Consider the following 18,876-nt stretch of genomic DNA (forward strand, 5'->3'; position numbering starts at 1 on the left):
TTGGCATGTTATTTCTAGAAAAATTTCTTGCTGATGTTATAGCAAAATACAATTTTCACGTTCTTTGAAATCCACATTTATCATGCATTTTTCTGTTGTACTAGATTTGGGATAAATTAAATATCTGTAGTTCATCTGTCTTCACAATTTCTAATATTATAACAAATTTTGAAAGAATTTATACTGCTGTCCCAGATTCATGCATTTAAAAAAAAATTCAATAAACTAAATGTCTTCTGACCTTCAATTTACTGCTTATACCCATGAAAAAAAAGTTAACTGGCAGTGAAATCCAACATAAATAAAGCAGGAGTCTAGTCATTATTTTGTTTGATTGGTTGGTCTAGGATCATCATGTGGTAGAGAGGAACCACAGCCTGAAACAAGTCTTTACTTTCCAAAGTCTACTATGCTCATTTGAAGACTGCTTTTGATCCTTCTCCAGAGAAGAATTTAAAAAAAAATAAAATCATGCAGATATTTTTCTGAAACTCAGGTGCATGTTTATTTTTTGTGCTGTCGTTTCTGCTCTATGGCTGAATTCAAAGCCTGAAGGATCAGATGTTGGTTGTTCTGGATGTTGTAGCTGGTCAGTTCTATCAGCTTGTCAAACTCCTCCCCTGTGTAGGTGAAGCTGTTTAAGCAGTAGGGGGAAAAAATGGTGGAGACATCCACATTGCCCTGTGCCATCTCAGCAGGGCTGCGCTCCACACCTGACAAATAAAGAAAAATCATCAGTGGGGCACAGATATGGTTCCACCTCCCACTTTCCAGGTGGGGCACAACATTACTCCTCATGCCTTGGCATTTTCATTTCTCTCCCATGGGAGGCACAGAAGGGTGGGAGGAGACTACCCTACACCATGTCTCCCATCCCACAGCCAAAGGGCTTCCAGGTGGTGAGAGAACCATCCCATGGCTTACCAGGCTCTTTGTATTTTCTGAAGGAATCATTCACCAGAGGGAAAAACACCACAGTTGGTGCCTCTGGGGTCTCTGTGTCTTCAAAGATGTAGCATTCCTTTAGATTTTTCTTCTCTTCTTCACTCATGTGAATTTTAGGAAATGGGATTCCTTGCTTTTGAAAGTATTTGGAGGCTTCTTCCAAAGGCTGAATTCAGATAGAAAAGAAGAAAAGGTCAGAAATTCTGCCAATTCTACCACTTTTCCTAATGCTTCCATCAAAAGACCTTCACAAATATTTGGGAGCAAGGTTCGCTGTCAATATTTTTTCTGTCCTTGTCTCTTAATGAGACTCAGCCTCCAATTTGCAGTCCTGATTGGTGTTCCACCTCCTCCTTCTCCTCATTAGCCTTTATTTCTACAAGATAGTTAAAAATGTCGATGACTACAGGAAGGGTGGCCTAGCAGCTTAGGATACAGAAAGATGCCTCTTCTGGAGAAAATCCTGAAACAAGTGGAATGGACAAGAATCTGAAATAGTACAGTTTTTAAATGCAAAATTACATATTTTTTTTACTCTGCATAAAGTATTTAAAAGTCTCTGTCTTAGATGCCTTAGGATGGTTCTGAAAAGTGATGTAACCAAACAGTGATCTGGGAGCAAATATCATCTTAACTGAAACATTAATCTTGCAGGTGTGTTAGCAAATTTTGAAAGTAGGAGTTTGCTTCCTGAGTCTGGTTGGCATGTATGAAAATTTAAGTCCTGAATAATTTCTTTCTTATCCACATCTAGTAGCAGGAATTATAGACCAGGCTATTAGATGGTATTTGGAAGAGCAAATATTGTCAAAGGACAATTCTTTTCCACAATTTTGAACAACAAAAAAAAATCCAGTTATTTTTCTAAAGACAACTGGAAAAAATATTTCTAATTACACTACATGTGGATAACTTTATATGAGCATCACAAAACAACTATAACGAGTTCATCAGTGATGGCAACCAGTACCAGATAAACACTCCATGTGAGTGTAATCTAGATAGCCAAATGGAGATCACAGGAGCACCCAGGTCTAGGAGACAGCATTTAGCTATTAGAGGATTAATTAATGTAATATATTTAGAAATCTGTTATTACTTCTGTTCTTGGGGGTTTTACCAGCATCACTTCCAAGATCTAAGCATCTGCATAGGGAACTGTAGACCAAGGATACTTTTCTCCCAGAATCAGTCTATTCTCCAGAAATTATTCTGAATCTTTAGGAGTTAAGGAGGGCTAAAAGGCAGCAGTTGTTTATCAAAGAAGAGGGAGCATTTTTCACACCAAGGTCTGTGATCCAGAAGAATAGTTTAGGTGCAGGACAACATCCACTTTCCTCTCTGGCCTCATGAGTGGTGGATAGCTGATGTCGATGTATCCCGCTGTGTCTGCCAGGCACAAGAACTCTGCTGTTTCTGTCAGCTGGTTGGGGAAATGCTCTAGAACAGTATCTAAAAGGAAGTATTTGTAATGGTAAGTGATTCAATGAAGAAACAGTACATCTGTTGTTTGAATAATAAGGAAAATTTAGGAAAAATGTCTCTTGGCTCTCCATTATGTTTACTTTTTCCTAAAGACCCTGACACACTACAGATATTCAGCCTTCACATAAAAAAGAAAAAGACCTGTTCAAGGTAAAAAGAGAGTTCTTTCACTTCTCATGTTGCTATTTTTCCACCTCAGATGAGCAGTAATTTTCTTGCCCTGGAGTCAAGGAAATTCCTGAAGCTGATTTGACTGTATGAAATTTAGTTATCTTGAAACATTAATTTCCAAATGTTCATCGTCCACCTTCTCTTCACTGATGAAAACACCAACCATCTAAGAAGGCAAAAAATTATATTCAAGGATGTTTACCTTTCCATATACAGAAGTTCTTGCTCTGAAGGTATTCATTGTGCAGCTGGAACCCCTTCAGGAAGTTGTGGAACTTTGAAACCATCACCCTCTCTGTCAGGATCTGCCGAATGATGCCCATGATGCCACATTCAGGGGTGACCAAGTAAGTCTCCAATTCATGTCTCCTATCTGATGAAGAAGGCTCTTCTCCTGAAAGATAGAGGGGGTGAACAAATTGTTGCTTTGATACAGTTCTTTTCAATACTTAGTATAAGAGGAGGCATCTCATATTAGGTAGGGAAAAGAAGATCCTAATAAGACATTGCAACATACAAATAAATGAATGTCAAAATGGGAATAAGAAGAAAATCAATTTTCAGTAAAGTCTATTCCATGAGAAAAAGAGTGGCAGCAAACTTGCTAAACCTGGAAAAAGTGGTCCATTCTTTTTTAGAACTCACAGATCAGAATCTGGACCTGTTCCTTTCAAAATTAATAAAAATCAGCTTTGGAAAAAAAAAAAAAATTAAACACTGTCAGGAGACTGGGACATCCACAAAAGAACAGAGAAAAAGGATTGTCCTAGACAGTACCTCATGAGATTGGGAAGAGAGCCAATGACTTTCTATCATGCATTTATTCACTTACTGAGCTTAGGGCTTTGCAACACTTCCATGGAGAAAGTGATAGAAACCCATAAACCAAACTCACTAAATGTCTTCTAACACAGATAGAACAACCAAAGCCTCTTGAAAACACATAGATTTACAACAAGATCAATGAAAATTGAAATGGAGTGGCATGTAATTGAAGTCTGAAAAGCACCAGCTGCTGAGGCAGATGGAGAACACAGCACCAAGGTGTTTATTACAACATGGAGGTTCACCAGAGGGCTCTGGGCAAAGACAACCTGTTTAAAACCTTCAGTAGTTTTGTATTGGCATAAATTCAGTCTAAGAGAGATTAATGGAAATAATATTGTTATGAATAAATTCAGAGAGGAAACCTAGTTAGATACAGCTGACAGCATGAAGCCTCTGGATTTATGAGGTAACAGGTAAACCAGAAATAGAAACATAACTAACCAATATCAACAGTGCTGTGTTGGGTGCACCTCAGTGAGCGCCTTTGTGTAGGATCCGATGAATGCCAGGCATCCAACAGGTTGTAGGAAAAGACATTGCTCCAGAGGCCTGTGCAATGGTAGAGAACAGGGAAACGGCTTCAGAAACATTCTAATGGAAAATATCCCTTAAAAATAATCTTTCAGCTTTGCAGGGGGTATTGGAAAGCCTCGAGATTCTCATATTATCACCAAAAACTATATGAAGATCTTCTCAGCAGCTAGCATTCTGTCCACAAGGAGGAGCCTAAATAGTTTAAAACATTGTGTGAGGCCTTCAGCCTCTGTAATTCATTGCCACTTATAAACCAGCATTTCCCATCCTATATGCAACTGTCATAAGTGAGCAAACCATGTCATTTCTTATAAAATAAGGGTCTGGTCTACAAAGTATGTCATATACAAGTGGATACTCAGTTAAAGGTTTGGAAGCTGCTCTTGGACAGTCAAGAATCAAATGGTTAGAGCACAGTCTGGGATAGTCTGCAGAAAAGTCCTCTAAATACAAGACATCTTTGCTGTCCCTCTAAAATTTCTCTTTGCACAAGGTCTTTTGAGCAAGACCCTTATCCTCCATTTGTTATTCTCATTCCCATAGTGCTTCTCCCACTTTTGCTGTCCCACATAAAAGAACATATAAAAATGTCTCCAGAATGCTGAAATCTCTGAAAGTCTCTTGGATTTTGAAAAGTATCTCTTCCTCCACAGCTCTGTCACAAGCCCCAAGAGGAACTCTACCAGAGAAGGCAGCACTGTGCTCTGCCTTGAAAATCTCTACCAGTGAAAGCTTTGCAAAAGCCACACATTGTACAGGATGCAATAACTTGAGTTGCACAATAAAATAGTTATTCATCCCATAAATTATTAACAGAAATACAATTCCCTTTAAAACATGGCTTGTTTCTAGAGTGGGACAGAAATCCAAGAGCCTTCTGTTTTACAGGAAGTACTTGTAAGAATAGACTCACTTAAGAAATATTAGAAATGCATAATCAGCAAATCAGATTGTGGCTCTCTGGATCTATCATTAGCTGTCCAGAAGACTCATTTGCACATAATTACTGGCCAGTTTCTGTCAAGACAACCTCATTCCCCAGCAGCTTGAGAAGCTTCTGTCCAACCCTGCTATGAGAAGACAACTCGTCTGGTTTCTCCTGTCTTGATTTCTTCTCACTCTATAACTCTTCTGGTTCATTTCCCTCAGCCCTAGGAGTTACACACTGTTCCTGCATTTTAATGACTTTCAAACACTGTTGTCTCCTCAGAACTTGCTTATAATTACATAGCAACATTGTCCTAACCTCTTGCACTGAATTTTCTTTGTACCTGTATTGGCTGAAGCAAGAAATGTAAAGAGGGTGATATCTTTTCCTAGGCTGACAGAATTGAAGAGAGTAAACAAGCACTTATTCACCCCAGCCTTTCTCCTGGAAACATGCAGGCCTTGTATCCCCATAAGCTCATCCAGTCTTTCCAGCTCTAGCCACTGCTCTTACAAAAGGCCTTTCCTCTCCCTGCAAATGACACCTTGCTTTTATCTTCAAACTTCAAGCTGTAACTAATAGCACATTTTAATAGTAACCCAAGAGGGCATCACATGTGGCATCACTAGATGGCAACATTGCTTGACTCTCCACCTTATCCTTTATAAAGATGCACTTTATAGATGGCTGTGGGATCAGCAGGCTCTGGTGCCAAGGCTGAGAACAGAGCTCAGCTCAGCTTGGATGTGTTGGGTGTATTTTCTACCTGGCCACCTCGGTATGAACACCCTACCCCACTGCTATTAAGGAGCTGCAGTGGAGGACAACACACTCAGAAGAAGGCTCTATAGTCCCACCTAGCTCTGTGACCTACCTCCCACCTCTAACAGTCAGCACAGAACACTTAATGGAAGAGTAAAAGAGAAAGGAAAAGAGAAAGGGATCTCTTCTCCAGCATACTCTCCAGTAGCTAAAGCTCCTGGATTTGGGATTTCTAGTACTGGTGGCTGCATCTAAACCACTGGGTTTCAGAGCCACCAGTGGGATTTACTTTGCATGAATTTCTCCTGCCCTTTTCAGGTCCATTTCATACTTTTGGCTCCTATGTTTTCTTCTGAGTCTTTTCTGTCAGACAACTCTTTTCTAAAATCATGATATCACTAAAAGCTCTTAGCACAGCTAAGTGAAATTCAGAGTGCTTATGTGACAGTCTTTTCTTTCTTATGCCCAACTATAGTCTCCTGTTTTGAACAATATTATTCTGGACTCCTCCTGAATAATACAGGCATTTACAGCTTCTCTGAATACCAAATAAGGAATACAGCATGGTGTTGCTGGTTGTATAGATTTTTCACTTTATAAGTTAACCATTTTTTACCTGTATTCTTGGTGTCCTGCTGTGTCTTATGCTTATTTACAGGTCAAATATCTGTTTAAGAGCAGACAGACTTGTCTGCAGACAACTTTACCCCAGAACCAATGTACAAAGGGGTGTAGAAAATACTTCCAGTATTAAGCAAAATTAAACAAGAATCGCATAAAACCTGAAAAATATGTTTTTCATTTATTGCTGGGTGCTACCCAATTTACTGAATTTAGAATGATAAATTTAAATTATTTATCATGGTAGCAAAATTACAAAGGATTTAGAATATTATTAAACTTGCAAAAGTATCAGCAGTTCATAAAAGTACTCTAAATTGCTGTATTTTATAATAAACTCAGTAACAACATTGCTTGGGTGTCTAAGATCATGCCGTTCACAGACAAATTTGATTTTAAGATTTTGGTTTCAAAATACAAATGCTTTTCATGTGAAACTCTGCTTCTGGTTGGTTCAAAATGAACCTAACCTCTTCAAGTAGCCCTGAAGCATCAGGCATGAGCATCACTATTCAAGACAAAAGCAACAGTGATAGTGCAGTTTGAAATTTCCTCTCAGTACTTTTAGCCCATCTCCATTGCCTAAGGAATTCAGTCAAAGGCAAGAACAACATGATCTACAACTGGTTTCAGTCCTGCATGATGCAGGGCACTGGTTGTAACATGTAGGGTTTGCATTACATTAAAAACAAAATACATATTTATGCAATTCAGAGTTTTGCAATAGAGCACATCACCTTTCATGAAGCAGATTCGGGACTCAGGAAGCTTCTTCATCAGGCGACCCATGAAGAACTCACTGCCAAAATCCTCTGCACGAATGAAGGCACCATATTTTAAGAACCCAACCTCATAAGGGGTAAACTCCACCCATTCTGCAGAGACATAGAACAAACTTTTAAATCATAATCTTATTCATACTTCCCTGCTGGAAGGGTGATGAAAAGGCAAAAAGGCAGCTGGAGGATAAACTCTATCTGTGGGGTGACCACAGATTGTCCTTCTTCAGGGTAAAGAGTTGTCATTCAACTGGTGTCAGCCACCCACTCAGTAATGTTGTGCAGTGTTGTTCATTCAGAAATTTCCAGTGACCCTCTCCAGAGAGAACATCAGTGAAGTTTACACCAAGAGAGGTCAGCCTGAGTTACCCCACCAGGGGAACTAAGGCTTGTGAGTACCTTGGCTGTCCTTAAACATTTTCCCAAGATTTCTCCTGCCCCACAGAAGAGAAGTTCCTTCCATAGTCTAGGCATAAAGTCTGGAAATGGAAAAGAAGGAGGAAAAGAGGAAAAGAAACTGTTTATAAATGCTATGGGTCAGCTGTAGAAGAGGTTGAAGTACTGATAATGCAGATAGTTTGAACACCAAATGAGCCCATTTTTGCCATCACCTTTGAACTCTGAAAGACTGTAATCTTCTTTGATGTTGAGGATCATGTAGATAGGTAGGGGATTTTGACCCTGATTCAATGCCTCTTGCTCATCTGAGAGTTTGTGGTTATTTTTCTGTGAATTGATGAAAGACAAAGAGTAAAATCAAGGGACCTTCTTGGCATAGTATATGGGCTTCCAAGAGTAAAGCAAAACACATAGCTGTTTCCCTCTTAATTTTGTTATTCTCTCAACTCATTTTGTGTCCAAATATTTTTTTAACCAAGGAGTGATCTAAACATTTAAACATCCACATAGGCTTATTTAAATACAAGTACAGTTGTAGGACAATAAAAAAAAAATAGTCCCCTATTCTTCCTTGTAAAAACATACACTTTAAATGGAAATTTGTTCTCACAGGAAAGAACAGAGGGAAATAAACTAAGATCATGACTCTAGTTAGGCACTCAAATACTCATACTTGTAGAAGGAAACATAGATTTTCTGTTCTACAGAAGATGCTAATTATATATTAAGAGATATGTGGGGATAAAATTCTCAACAGGTTTGCAAACAACACTAAGTTGGGTGGGAGCTGTTGATCTGCTGGAGGGCAGGAAGGCTCTTCAGAGGGATTTGGACAGGCTGGATCAAGGGCCAAGGCCAATTGCTTGAGGTTCAACAAGGCCCAGTGCCAGGTCCTACACTTGGGTCACAACAACCCCATCCAGCACTACAGGCTGGGGGAAGAGCATCCCAGCAGAAAAGGACCTGGGGATGCTGGTCAACAGTAGCTGAACATGTTCCAGTGTGTGTCCAGGTGACCAAGAAGGCCAATGGCATCCTGGCCTGTATCAGCAATAGTAGTAGGAACAGGGCAGTGATTGTTCCCCTGTACTCAGCACTGGTGAGGCCACACCTCACAGGCTCTGTCCAGTTTGGGCCCCTCACTATAAGAAAGGCATTGAGCATGTCCAGCAAAGGACATGGAGCAAAGGCAATGGAGCTGGGAAAGGGTCTATAGAAAAAGTCTTGCAAAGAGCAGCTGAAGGAGCTGGCGATGTGAAGCCTGGAGAAAAGGAGGCTCAGAGGAGACCTTATCACTTTCTATGACTTCCTGAAAGGATGTAGTAGACAACTGGGGATTGGTCTCTTCTTCCAAGTAACAAGTGATAAGACAAGAAGAAATTGACATATGTTGTACTCTAAGCGGATTAAATTGAATTTTAGGAAAAATTTCTTTGCTGAAAAACTCGCCAACATTGGAACAGGTTCCTCAGGGAAGTGGTGGAATCGCCATCTGTGAAAGTTTGAAGCTTGTGTATATGGGACATGGGTCAGTGGTGAACATGATAGTGATAGGATATAGTTGGACACATAAGCCTTTCCAACCTTAACAATTCTAAAACCCCTTTGTTGATCAGCAATCATTGCTGGATAATGCTGGGAGGCTCTCAGGCATCTATCCCTGGAGCTTCATTTTCCATACAACAGTACTCAGCAGCTGTTAGAGGAAGCATAGGAAAAGCACTACCCCATCGTCTAATGCTTTTTCCAGCAGAAGTCCCCAAAAATCAACACTGGAGATCTTGTATCCCTCTTGCTTCCACAGTTTTAGCTCCTTTGCATAGTATTTCAAGCTCTCTAGGGAAAAGCAGCTTAGCTTGCACTTGGTCATATGTCTGCGGATTTCACCAATCAATCTTGATAGATCCTTGTGTGACCAGTCAGCACTCTGATACAAATGTGACAAAGTCCTGGGGAAAAGAAAATAGGTGCATTTTCATATGCAGAGAAACTTTCACTTTTTAGACTTAGATTTAAGGTCCACATCAAATGAACTAGCTGAGTTTCTTTAAAAGCGTATTTTGGGATTAGTTTATTGTTGAAAAGATTTTTTGATTTAGAGGAGTTTCCCAAATCAGTAGTGAAACTTGAGGGGAAAAATCATCCTTGCTACTAAGGTTTTTGCACAAGGCTGTGATTTGCACTCTCCTCTAGGAAAGATCCTCGAGCTGAAACAAAGAATCAAGGAAAATTGTAAGCAGCACCTTGGCCATTCACTGGCCTGGGCAATGTTTTCCTAATGCAGCAACAAAAAAAAGCTCGAGATTGAAGCAGTATGCCTTGCTTTATAAAAATGAAGATAATAAATACATGGCGCAGCAGACTACAGAGATGATAAGTGATGTCTTTGTTCAAGATCTCCTTACCATGTTGAACCAGATGACCCAGTAATATATGAAATAGCATCCAGGAGACCCAGCTTTTGGAGACCCAGCAAGTTGCCTAACAGAGACGTCAGTGCCCGGGTGCCACCTCCTGTTGTCATCACTGCTACAACTGGTACCTGTTTAGTCATCAACACAAAGCAACACGCTTTTTACCAGCACAAGTGATCAGAGCTAAGTGAAATGTAGCATGTCAGTCTCACAAAAAATTCCAACATTTCACCATTTCCCCAAGCAGGGAAGAAAAAAATGAAGACTCTGTATTTTCCACAGGGAAGAAAAACTAACAAACCTAACTGATTTTGAGGATTTTAATCAAAGTCAATCACTTTTGATTGCAAATTTTCACACGCTGGCTTATCAAAACTTATTGTTTCAAGGCATTTCAATATTAGATTGCATTTTCCTCAGCAAAACATCTTCTCTTGAGAGGTCTATTTTGATAATGAGCAGAACTAATCCTCTCTGTAAGTCAAGAATAATAGCTAGATTACATTTCCTACAAAGTACCTAGGGTGTATAATTGCAGTGATGAAGCCTAATTGTATGGAAATCTGAATTATGTTACAGGAAGACAAATTTCTCTAAGAAACCCACTGAGAGAAGATGAGCCCATTGACATTTTCCACACACGTTTCCAGACAATTGCATCAAAGAAATATTCAATAGTTTCCTGATTAAAATTGAACATTTTAGGTTAAAACAAAGTATTCTGATTTGGATTTACCTGACTATAAGGAAATATTCTCTTTCTGGAAAATCTGAAAATAGTAGTTAGAACTACTTCCCCTAGAAATTCTTATACTTAAGAAACTGCTGGGGTTTTTTTATTGAAACTATTGTGCCAATGAGAAACAATGTATAATATGATGTGAGCAGGAACATAATTTATAATGTCTAAAACCATGCTGTCATATACTACCTAAAATGCCTTCAGTCCACTTGTCTTGGACAAAGGAGAAAACACAGATGAAGAAAACTTAACCAGCTCTCAAGTTGGTTCTTCCTTTTTCAAGTTCCTGAGCACAGACCATGTCCCTCCCTAAAGCACCAACCATCCCCACACTAGCATGGACATTAACAAATATGAACCCTAGCTCAGACAAGCAGATTAGAGAAAAAATGTTGAATGTGTTTGTTCTCTTTGAGGAACTACAGCTGAGATGATGAGCACCAGAGGAGAGAGTCTATAATAAGACCCCTTCTCATCAGCCAGTATTATGCACCACTTTAACTGTTAGATTTTCTCCCTCCAAAAATTTGATAAAATACCTTTATGAAGTCTTGCTGACTGAACGATCAGCTAAAAAAGTCGGACTATCCAGGTCTATAATGCACAGATGAAAAAGAAACAGAGGAAAAAATTCTAATTTATGGCATTGTATTTTTTGGAGAAATGTGTATCAAGAGGGTTTAATACCATCCTGGCTCTCACATTGCTTCATCTAAAGCAGAAAATGAAGAAAAGCATTCCTCAGTGCTTTACACAGTGCAGTAAATGTTTCAGGGCTAGTTAAGGAACCATATGCAAAAAAGGCTACAAACATAACATATTCCTGTTACACAGCACGTTACAGTCCCTTTGGTCCTCCCCATACCTCATGATCTTGGAGCTCATGTTCTAAATGTAGTGCTTTTTTCAGAGCAGAAGCCACAAACTTCTTCCTTTTCTGTAGGAAATTTTTCTCCTCCATACATAAATCAAATTCCAAGCGAACATCTAAGTTTCTGGACCTCAAACAAAGTCCAGGGTTAAACAGGGTATGCAGAATCACTTAAAATTAATATCTGGATGCTTGCTTACAAGTTGCAACTCTATTGTGAAAATAATAGGCTTAGAAAAACTGCTACTGTGACCCCACAAAAGCACATCAAAAATTGCATAGAGAAAAGGCTGATGAAATGCAAATAGTAGCAAAATCTTACAGAAATAAATATTCTTTATTACCACACTGATTTTCAAGAAGTGTCTAACATAAATACTGCAATCCATATATGGATACTATAAACAGTGTAATATTTAAGCCTTCTTGCCCCAGAACCTCTAGATTTTGTAAATACAAATGCTCAGTACTGTTTACAAGCAAGGAAAGGAAGGTAAACACATATTTTTTTAAATATATAGCTCTATAGATGTTGCAATCAGAAAACATTATTCTCCCCATCTAAACTGAACTTCTATATAGCAGTGGAACAGGGAAATCCACCTAGCACAGTTAACCACCTTGTAGACATGGGTAATGACATAGGTGAATAGGTAAATATAATCATTGACTAAATATATTCTCCTTTAGTTACAGAAATAGGTAAGAAGGCAAAAAAGCATATTTTTTTCACAACCACAAAAGCCAAAGACAGAATTTCTTACCAGTCATTTGACTTCACATGTAAATTGATTATCTCATCCTAGGAAAGAAATCAAAACACAATATAAACATTTGAGATCATTTAATGTTTTTTCTTCACCATCAGCTCTGAAGCCCTTCACTTTTTCTAAAAGCCACATTGAGCCTCAAAGCCATAATAATCAGAAAATCCATTTAAATCTTAAAACTTCTCCAAGTCCACTTTATTTCCCTTATATTGTTTTATACTAAAGATAAAGAGAGCAGTATACAGTAAAAAACCAGCACCAGTTCTGCCAGTGTGCTCCATCCTGCCTCATCATTTGCATTTGCTCTGATCTGCATTGGACCCTGAGGTGGCCACAGAAATCCCTTTGTGATGTGTTTGGCTGTGATTTTTTTGTTCTGTTTAGTTCATATGAAAATGTACAGGTCCATACTGTTAGGAATTGTTAGAAAGTTAAGGGTACTAACAGTTAATATCTAAACCCCTACTTCACACTGATCTAATTAGTCAGGCCCATTGATCTTCGGTCTATAGCTTAACATTTATTCTAAAATGTTGGTATCAATCACCTTTGCCACTGCCACTTTCTCACTGAATGGAAGCGAATCCAGAGGAATAGTGAGGGATGCATAGTAGTCATTTTTGTCTTCACTTGAAGTACACTGAAAAATAACGTATAAAAATATTTAATGTCTACACCATACAAAGGCACTGTCTCCAATTTACTTTTTCAAAATGTGGTCCCTGTCCAGCAGTTTTCAAATTGGCATCTAATATTTGCATGTCTTTGGGGTTACAATGCTGTTTCAGAGTTCATCAAAGATAGCTCTTTATTGAAAATACAAACTCTTTCCATTTGCCTCAGGCAATGTAGAAAACCATGAGTTTACTGTGCTTATTCAAGTTAATGATCACTTACTGAGCAGAAATGAGGCTTCTCTGCTAGAGCCATACACAGCTCTGACAGGTTGTACTTGATGTAATGGAAGTTCAGGGGCTTCAGAGGTTGCCAGAAAGAGCCCAGTGACAGGGTCTGGCTCTTCTCATATGACCCCTTCACTGAAAACAAGAAGTCTTTTTCTAAAAAAAGAAATCCAAACATGAAAAATATACAGAGAAGTTAATGACTATGATCCCAGAAATGGAACATTAAATAGTCTTTCAGAAGTTTATATAGAAATATATATATAAATAATGCTTCAACAATGCTTAAATGCTTCTAAACTCTATTTATCCAGCAAGAGAACATTACAAGAAATAGGAGGAGAAGAAAAGCAAATTAAAAACAATTCACAAAACACCAAAAAGCTTATAAAGCAGTAATAGATATTTTAAAAACTCAGACATGCAGGCAAATTGGACGAAATCTAAGTTGAGATAGAAATATATATTTTCTTCTACTTTACAGTACTTGTAAGATTCATTCCTTTAATTTCAAAGTCCAGTTTTTATTGTCAGTTAGTACAGATGCACTGTAACTGTTGGATCTGTGAACCTGCATATTACACTCCTAACCATCCAGTCCTGTGTTCTAAGTGTAAGAACAAAGTAGGGAAATCCCCAGATAAGAAAATGACACAACAAAACAAACAACACAGAGACAAAAATCCAAACAAACAAAACCAAAAAAATTAAAACAAACAAACAAACAAACAAACCCCAAAGCAACCAACCAACCAAGGAAGTCAGTTAACCATAAAATAAGGGGACTTTGTTTCTAGTCTAACCTGAAGGTTCTTTTTTTGTCCATCTGTTGTCCACTAGGACTTCCAAGCAGGAAATTTCACGAGACTGTAGCAGGGATGAACAATGAGAGATTAAGGTATATAAAACACTCCATATCTGAGTCATTTCTCTGCTATCTGTCTTTGGTCACCTGAGCCCCTGGGGTTTGGGAAACAGTCCACCCTGTGTTTGTTAGTTTGATAAGAGAAAGACTTTGGCACTCTGAAAATGTGACAGGTTTCAGCTGAAAGAAGGAGAAAGGAGAAAGGAGAAAGGAGAAAGGAGAAAGGAGAAAGGAGAAAGGAGAAAGGAGAAAGGAGAAAGGAGAAAGGAGAAAGGAGAAAGGGAGAAAGGAGAAAGGAGAAAGGAGAAAGGAGAAAGGAGAAAGGAGAAAGGAGAAAGGAGAAAGGAGAAAGGAGAAAGGAGAAAGGAGAAAGGAGAAAGGAGAAAGGAGAAAGGAGAAAGAGTCAGAGGGGCAAATGGGAGTGTGCTGAGACCCCTTGAGGGGAAACTGATGGGTTGGCCAAATCACAGGGATGTCCTTGATGCTTGCTTTGGTGAAGCTGGACAGGCAAGTGCTACCTCCTCTAAGTAATGAGTTAAGGGCAGCTGAAAAAGCAACTTCCACATCATCCTGTGGAAGTGGGGAAAATAGGATGGTTGAAATCACAAAAGAAGTTCCCCAAAGTAATGACACAGCAGCAGTAAGCCAGTGAAAGACAACTTCAGGCTTTGTCAACAGACTTGATATCAGCCTGTGGTGGTGCACAGGTCTCTGGGTATCCCAAATGACTGTGCACATTCTTTCCTAACACATCCTCCCACAGGGAGCAGCACAACAGGATGGCTACCTATGTTTGACCCCCATCTCCTTCCCCTTCAGCCTTGCCTGCAGTGAGGTGTTGGGGCACCTGCCAGATTCACCATTCCTATTGCTATCATGAAAACAAAGATAGAAGAGCAATAGTTTAAAATTACCACTAATACACCATTAGTCACAAGCTTTTCAGGAGGGACTGCACTGAAAGAGATAAAAAAGTGCAATCAGATGTAGTATCAACTAAATACATACTTAAATTAACATCAAGTTGTTACACCTTCCTTGAAGTTTGTGTTTTTCAGCGTGGTCTCAAACATGTCACTGATTTTTAGTTTTGGGAGACATTTGAAATGTGATTTCTTTTTTTTTTTTTTTTTTTTTTAATCATAATGGTAAACAATAGTTCTAATAAGTATGATGGCTGCAATTCTTATTATCCTCCCTCTTCCAGTAAGTAATAGGATAAATTAATAACTAGAAGGATTCCAGGTAGATAAGGAATAAAGAGTTTTAGCCAATATGCAACTAACTTCATCAACACCAGCCGTTGCTGTCCTGTTGGGTATTTTAAACTATATTATACTAAGTGCTAGCATGTGTTTGACTGTTTGCAAAGGGGCACTTCTATGGTTCCCTGTGGATGTTACTCACATGCTCTCCAATGCAAACTCCACCTCTAGGATCTCCTGCGTCTGTAAAAAATAAATTTATTATAAGCATCTGAATTAATTTTCTTTCTCATTAGCTATGAGAAATTATAAATTATTATTCTGGCTCCTGAAAGAGTTGTTCAATCAAATCAAGTTTCCTTCCTGCTTGTGCTCGTGCCAGGAAAAGAAATTCTAACAAAGAAACTTTGTGCAATGGTGATGAAGTTTTGTATTTCCAACAAAACCTATTTGAGCAACAGAGTGAAGAAAGTGGGGGAAAAAGGCAATTCTGATGTCAGGAAAAAAACCAAAAACCACCTGCTAAGAGGTTTGATGAGCTAGCAAAAGCCTTCAGGATCATGTCCTTGTCTACTTTGCTGATTAAGATTTGGAAGGTTCTTCACAGGATATATGAAGTGCATACCAAGAGAAAACAAACTCTCCTACCTACAATTGCTTTTAAAGAACTTATTTAGGAGGTAATATTAAAAAAAAAATATTTATTTCCTGTGATCAAGGTGGTTTTATCACTCACCTTTGGATTTAGCTGAAATATCAACTGAACAGTTTCTCCAAGTTGGATTTTAGAAACATCAAAGAGAACAGTGAAGAGTAGGTCATCTTTAGTGACTGCATTTTCATCATAGACTTTCATCTCAAGAATATTCTGTGAACAGAGGTACAGAATTAGGATCCTATTTTGAGACCTTACAGAGACACAAGATGACGTTCTCAGCATGTTAAGGAAAACAGAGAAAGAATGGGGAGAAGTGAGAGAGCATGCACAACATTTGCATCCACACAGAGATGAAGAAAGATATTCTGAACCTAACACAGAGTAGGTTTGTTGCTGTGTTGTACTGCAGAGTAATTTAAATTACAAAAGCTAGTAGAATCACTGAATATTGAAAAACATGTTTGACCTCCAGTTTGGTTTGAGGTCACCACTTTTTCCTGAATTATAGGAAACCAGCTAGTGGTCAGGACTTTGTTGCTATTGGTAGAATAAAAATCTTTGGATATAAGCAGCAATTAAAATACATTAAGAATGTACCATATAATTACTTCATGGTTGCATAATTTTATCCTGTAAATTATTAAACAGATCACATGCAGATAATTACCATGGAATCTACAGAAAGCCATATGGTTTTGTTAAATTGCACAAATCTCACTGTATAAATCCCCTCCTCTCCCTCCCCTGTCACCTGTCTGGATGGACAGGAGAGAGTAACAAACCCCCCTGTGCCTGATTGGCAGCTGGACATGGGCTGGCTCAGAGATGCCTTCCAGAGTGCTGAGCAAGTGAACCTTAACTGCTGTTTTCTCAGTGGGGCAATGATTCAGGCCTCCCTCAATATATTCAGCAGCTCATTTTCATGCAAATTACAGGGAGTGCTTATCTCAGATTCTTACTTATGCATCAGATTTAGCTGAAACTTGCTAAGAGGCTTGATGTTTATTAAAGACACACAGGTAGGCTCATAGTCTCATGCACAAACACATGGATAAAAGACAGTGATCATGTGAACTTTGTTGTCTTATGTTCATAATGTATCTCAGAAAGGTCCATGGCTAAATGTGTTAAGTGATTGACTAGACAAATACACTGAAAAGAAGCCACTCCAGAATCCAAGCATTCATTTTTGACATCTATCATTCTACAAGAAACCAAGTGAAAGATGGCAAATGGCCTTGAGTTTGCAATTTACTGTCAGGAGACAGATATAAAAGAAGTATTGCACTGTAGTCAGCCCTGTCCATGACACTTGCTAATAGAAGCACACTGTCAAGAGGCAGAGACAAGCAGCCACAGCACCTTGGTTTACAGGCTAGCCATAAATAGCCTGTAAAGGATTATAGAAGGTGATATGCTTAAAAGCAATAGCCTGCAGTTAGTAGAAGGCAGGCTTGCACTGAAGAGCAGATCAGTTTTCCTAGCTGTGATACTGCAATAGAATATCCTTATGTGGCTTAAATGACTGACTTACTTTCTGAGTGACCATCTGACTCATAGTCCCAGTTACTCCCAGCCAGCCAAGAGAGGCATGCACAGGGTGCTGGCTGGCCAAGGGAGAGCTCTGGCTGCACCCCTGGGATGCTGTGTGGGAAGCAGCCAGGGGTGTCTGGGCAGTTCACTGTTTCTATCTTTTCTGAAAGAGAATATGAGGGCAGAATCAGTGGGAGCCAGGTAATGAGCAGACAGCCCTTGGCAGGGCTGTGTGCCACCAGCTCTGGGAAAGGTCACCCTCCTGGAGCTGTGGGAGTTATGCCCAGAGCACCAGCCTGGGAAGCCCTTTCTAGCCAGCTGGTTGTCAGACATTCATCAAAAAAGATGCCTGTCAGGGAACACTACTGCTCCTGGTGAGACAGCACAAACATGCCCAGATCTTTTCTTCCACAGTGACAGTGCATTATATGTTTTTACTGAGCTCTGGCTACCATAATTTGGAAAGATGAATACCTCAGCAAAACACAAGATAGGAAAGGAGAAAATAACCAGACCAGCAAACTCTGGTTCTGCTCAGAGGGTAATGAATACAGGAATTGCAGTATATACAGAGAAACCTGCAAGCGCCCTAACTAAACTGCTGAGCTTTGGTTGTCCCAGATCCCCAGGATTTATTTTTGCAGCCTACACTCAAGCCACAAGCCACAGCCACCACCACCATGCTGTTACTGCCACACTGAAAATTACTCCAGCTAATGCCACATGTCCTGTCTTCCGCTGAAAATTTATTGAAAGTAAACATAACATCTTTGCAAGCACTACTCCTGAAGAACTAGTTCAAGCAGCTTCTGTGGCCAAGATATTTTTTTCAGCTGTTCTGTGTGGTATTGCAGTTTTGAAAAAAACCTTTCAGGAAGAGCAGGTGCTCACGTGCAAGAGCTGCAGATCAGTGGGTGTTTGTTCCCATGCTGCAAAGTTTGTCCCTTGTCTTTCACTTCTCTGATAAACCTGCAGGGCTTCATGAAGTTGTGCCTTACTGGCATTTTGAAATAAGCTGGAATTTTTTTAGGTTTACAAGGAAAATCTAAAGGCCACAGATGAGCAGACATGTGAAAGCTGAAAGCTATTCCAAACAGGACCAGTACCACCTAACTGTGGAAATAAGTCAGAGAACATGTATCACGGCAACTTCTGCAGCCAAAGGCAAGGGGAATTGTTCACAGGAGACCCTGTGGTGTAGGAACATTGAGCTATTCCAAATGATCTTTTGGAGGAGTGTGTCAATTCTTGAGAGAGCCAGAGGACTGGCCTGCTGATTTGCCACTTTAAAGAGTCCTGATCTGGCACCAGCACTAGAAAATGAACCGTGCAAGCTGTAAAGCAGAGATTGATTGCCCCTGGTGGGAAGTAAGCTTGGTTTACTTAGCCTACCACTGATCTTTGTGGACTCCCCGACACTGATATTGATGCTGATATTTGAAGGGAGGAGATAGTGGGATTTGC

At 39.4% G+C, this 18,876-nt stretch overlaps 1 protein-coding gene across 1 annotated transcript in view; it reads right to left on the bottom strand.

Annotated features, from left to right (window-relative positions):
- Positions 1-504: 504 nt before the first annotated feature.
- Positions 505-18,876, bottom strand: part of LOC306803213 (cytosolic phospholipase A2 epsilon-like) — a gene marked incomplete at its 3' end in the record, with an annotated part of 30,241 nt that continues 11,869 nt past the window's right edge. The window contains exons 3-19 of the mRNA XM_079308335.1: positions 15,958-16,089; positions 15,424-15,464; positions 14,931-14,973; positions 13,955-14,018; positions 13,147-13,307; positions 12,797-12,889; positions 12,244-12,281; positions 11,474-11,609; positions 9,858-9,994; positions 9,179-9,401; positions 7,665-7,779; positions 7,012-7,149; positions 3,871-3,978; positions 2,804-2,995; positions 2,231-2,397; positions 925-1,111; positions 505-713 (exon numbers count right to left, since the gene is read on the bottom strand). Coding sequence (XP_079164461.1) covers positions 505-713; positions 925-1,111; positions 2,231-2,397; positions 2,804-2,995; positions 3,871-3,978; positions 7,012-7,149; positions 7,665-7,779; positions 9,179-9,401; positions 9,858-9,994; positions 11,474-11,609; positions 12,244-12,281; positions 12,797-12,889; positions 13,147-13,307; positions 13,955-14,018; positions 14,931-14,973; positions 15,424-15,464; positions 15,958-16,089 — 2,184 coding nt within the window. The remainder of the gene's footprint in view (positions 714-924; positions 1,112-2,230; positions 2,398-2,803; positions 2,996-3,870; positions 3,979-7,011; positions 7,150-7,664; positions 7,780-9,178; positions 9,402-9,857; positions 9,995-11,473; positions 11,610-12,243; positions 12,282-12,796; positions 12,890-13,146; positions 13,308-13,954; positions 14,019-14,930; positions 14,974-15,423; positions 15,465-15,957; positions 16,090-18,876) is intronic.

This window comes from Erithacus rubecula (genome assembly GCF_903797595.1).
Source record: "Erithacus rubecula genome assembly, chromosome: 6".
Lineage (NCBI taxonomy): Eukaryota > Metazoa > Chordata > Aves > Passeriformes > Muscicapidae > Erithacus > Erithacus rubecula.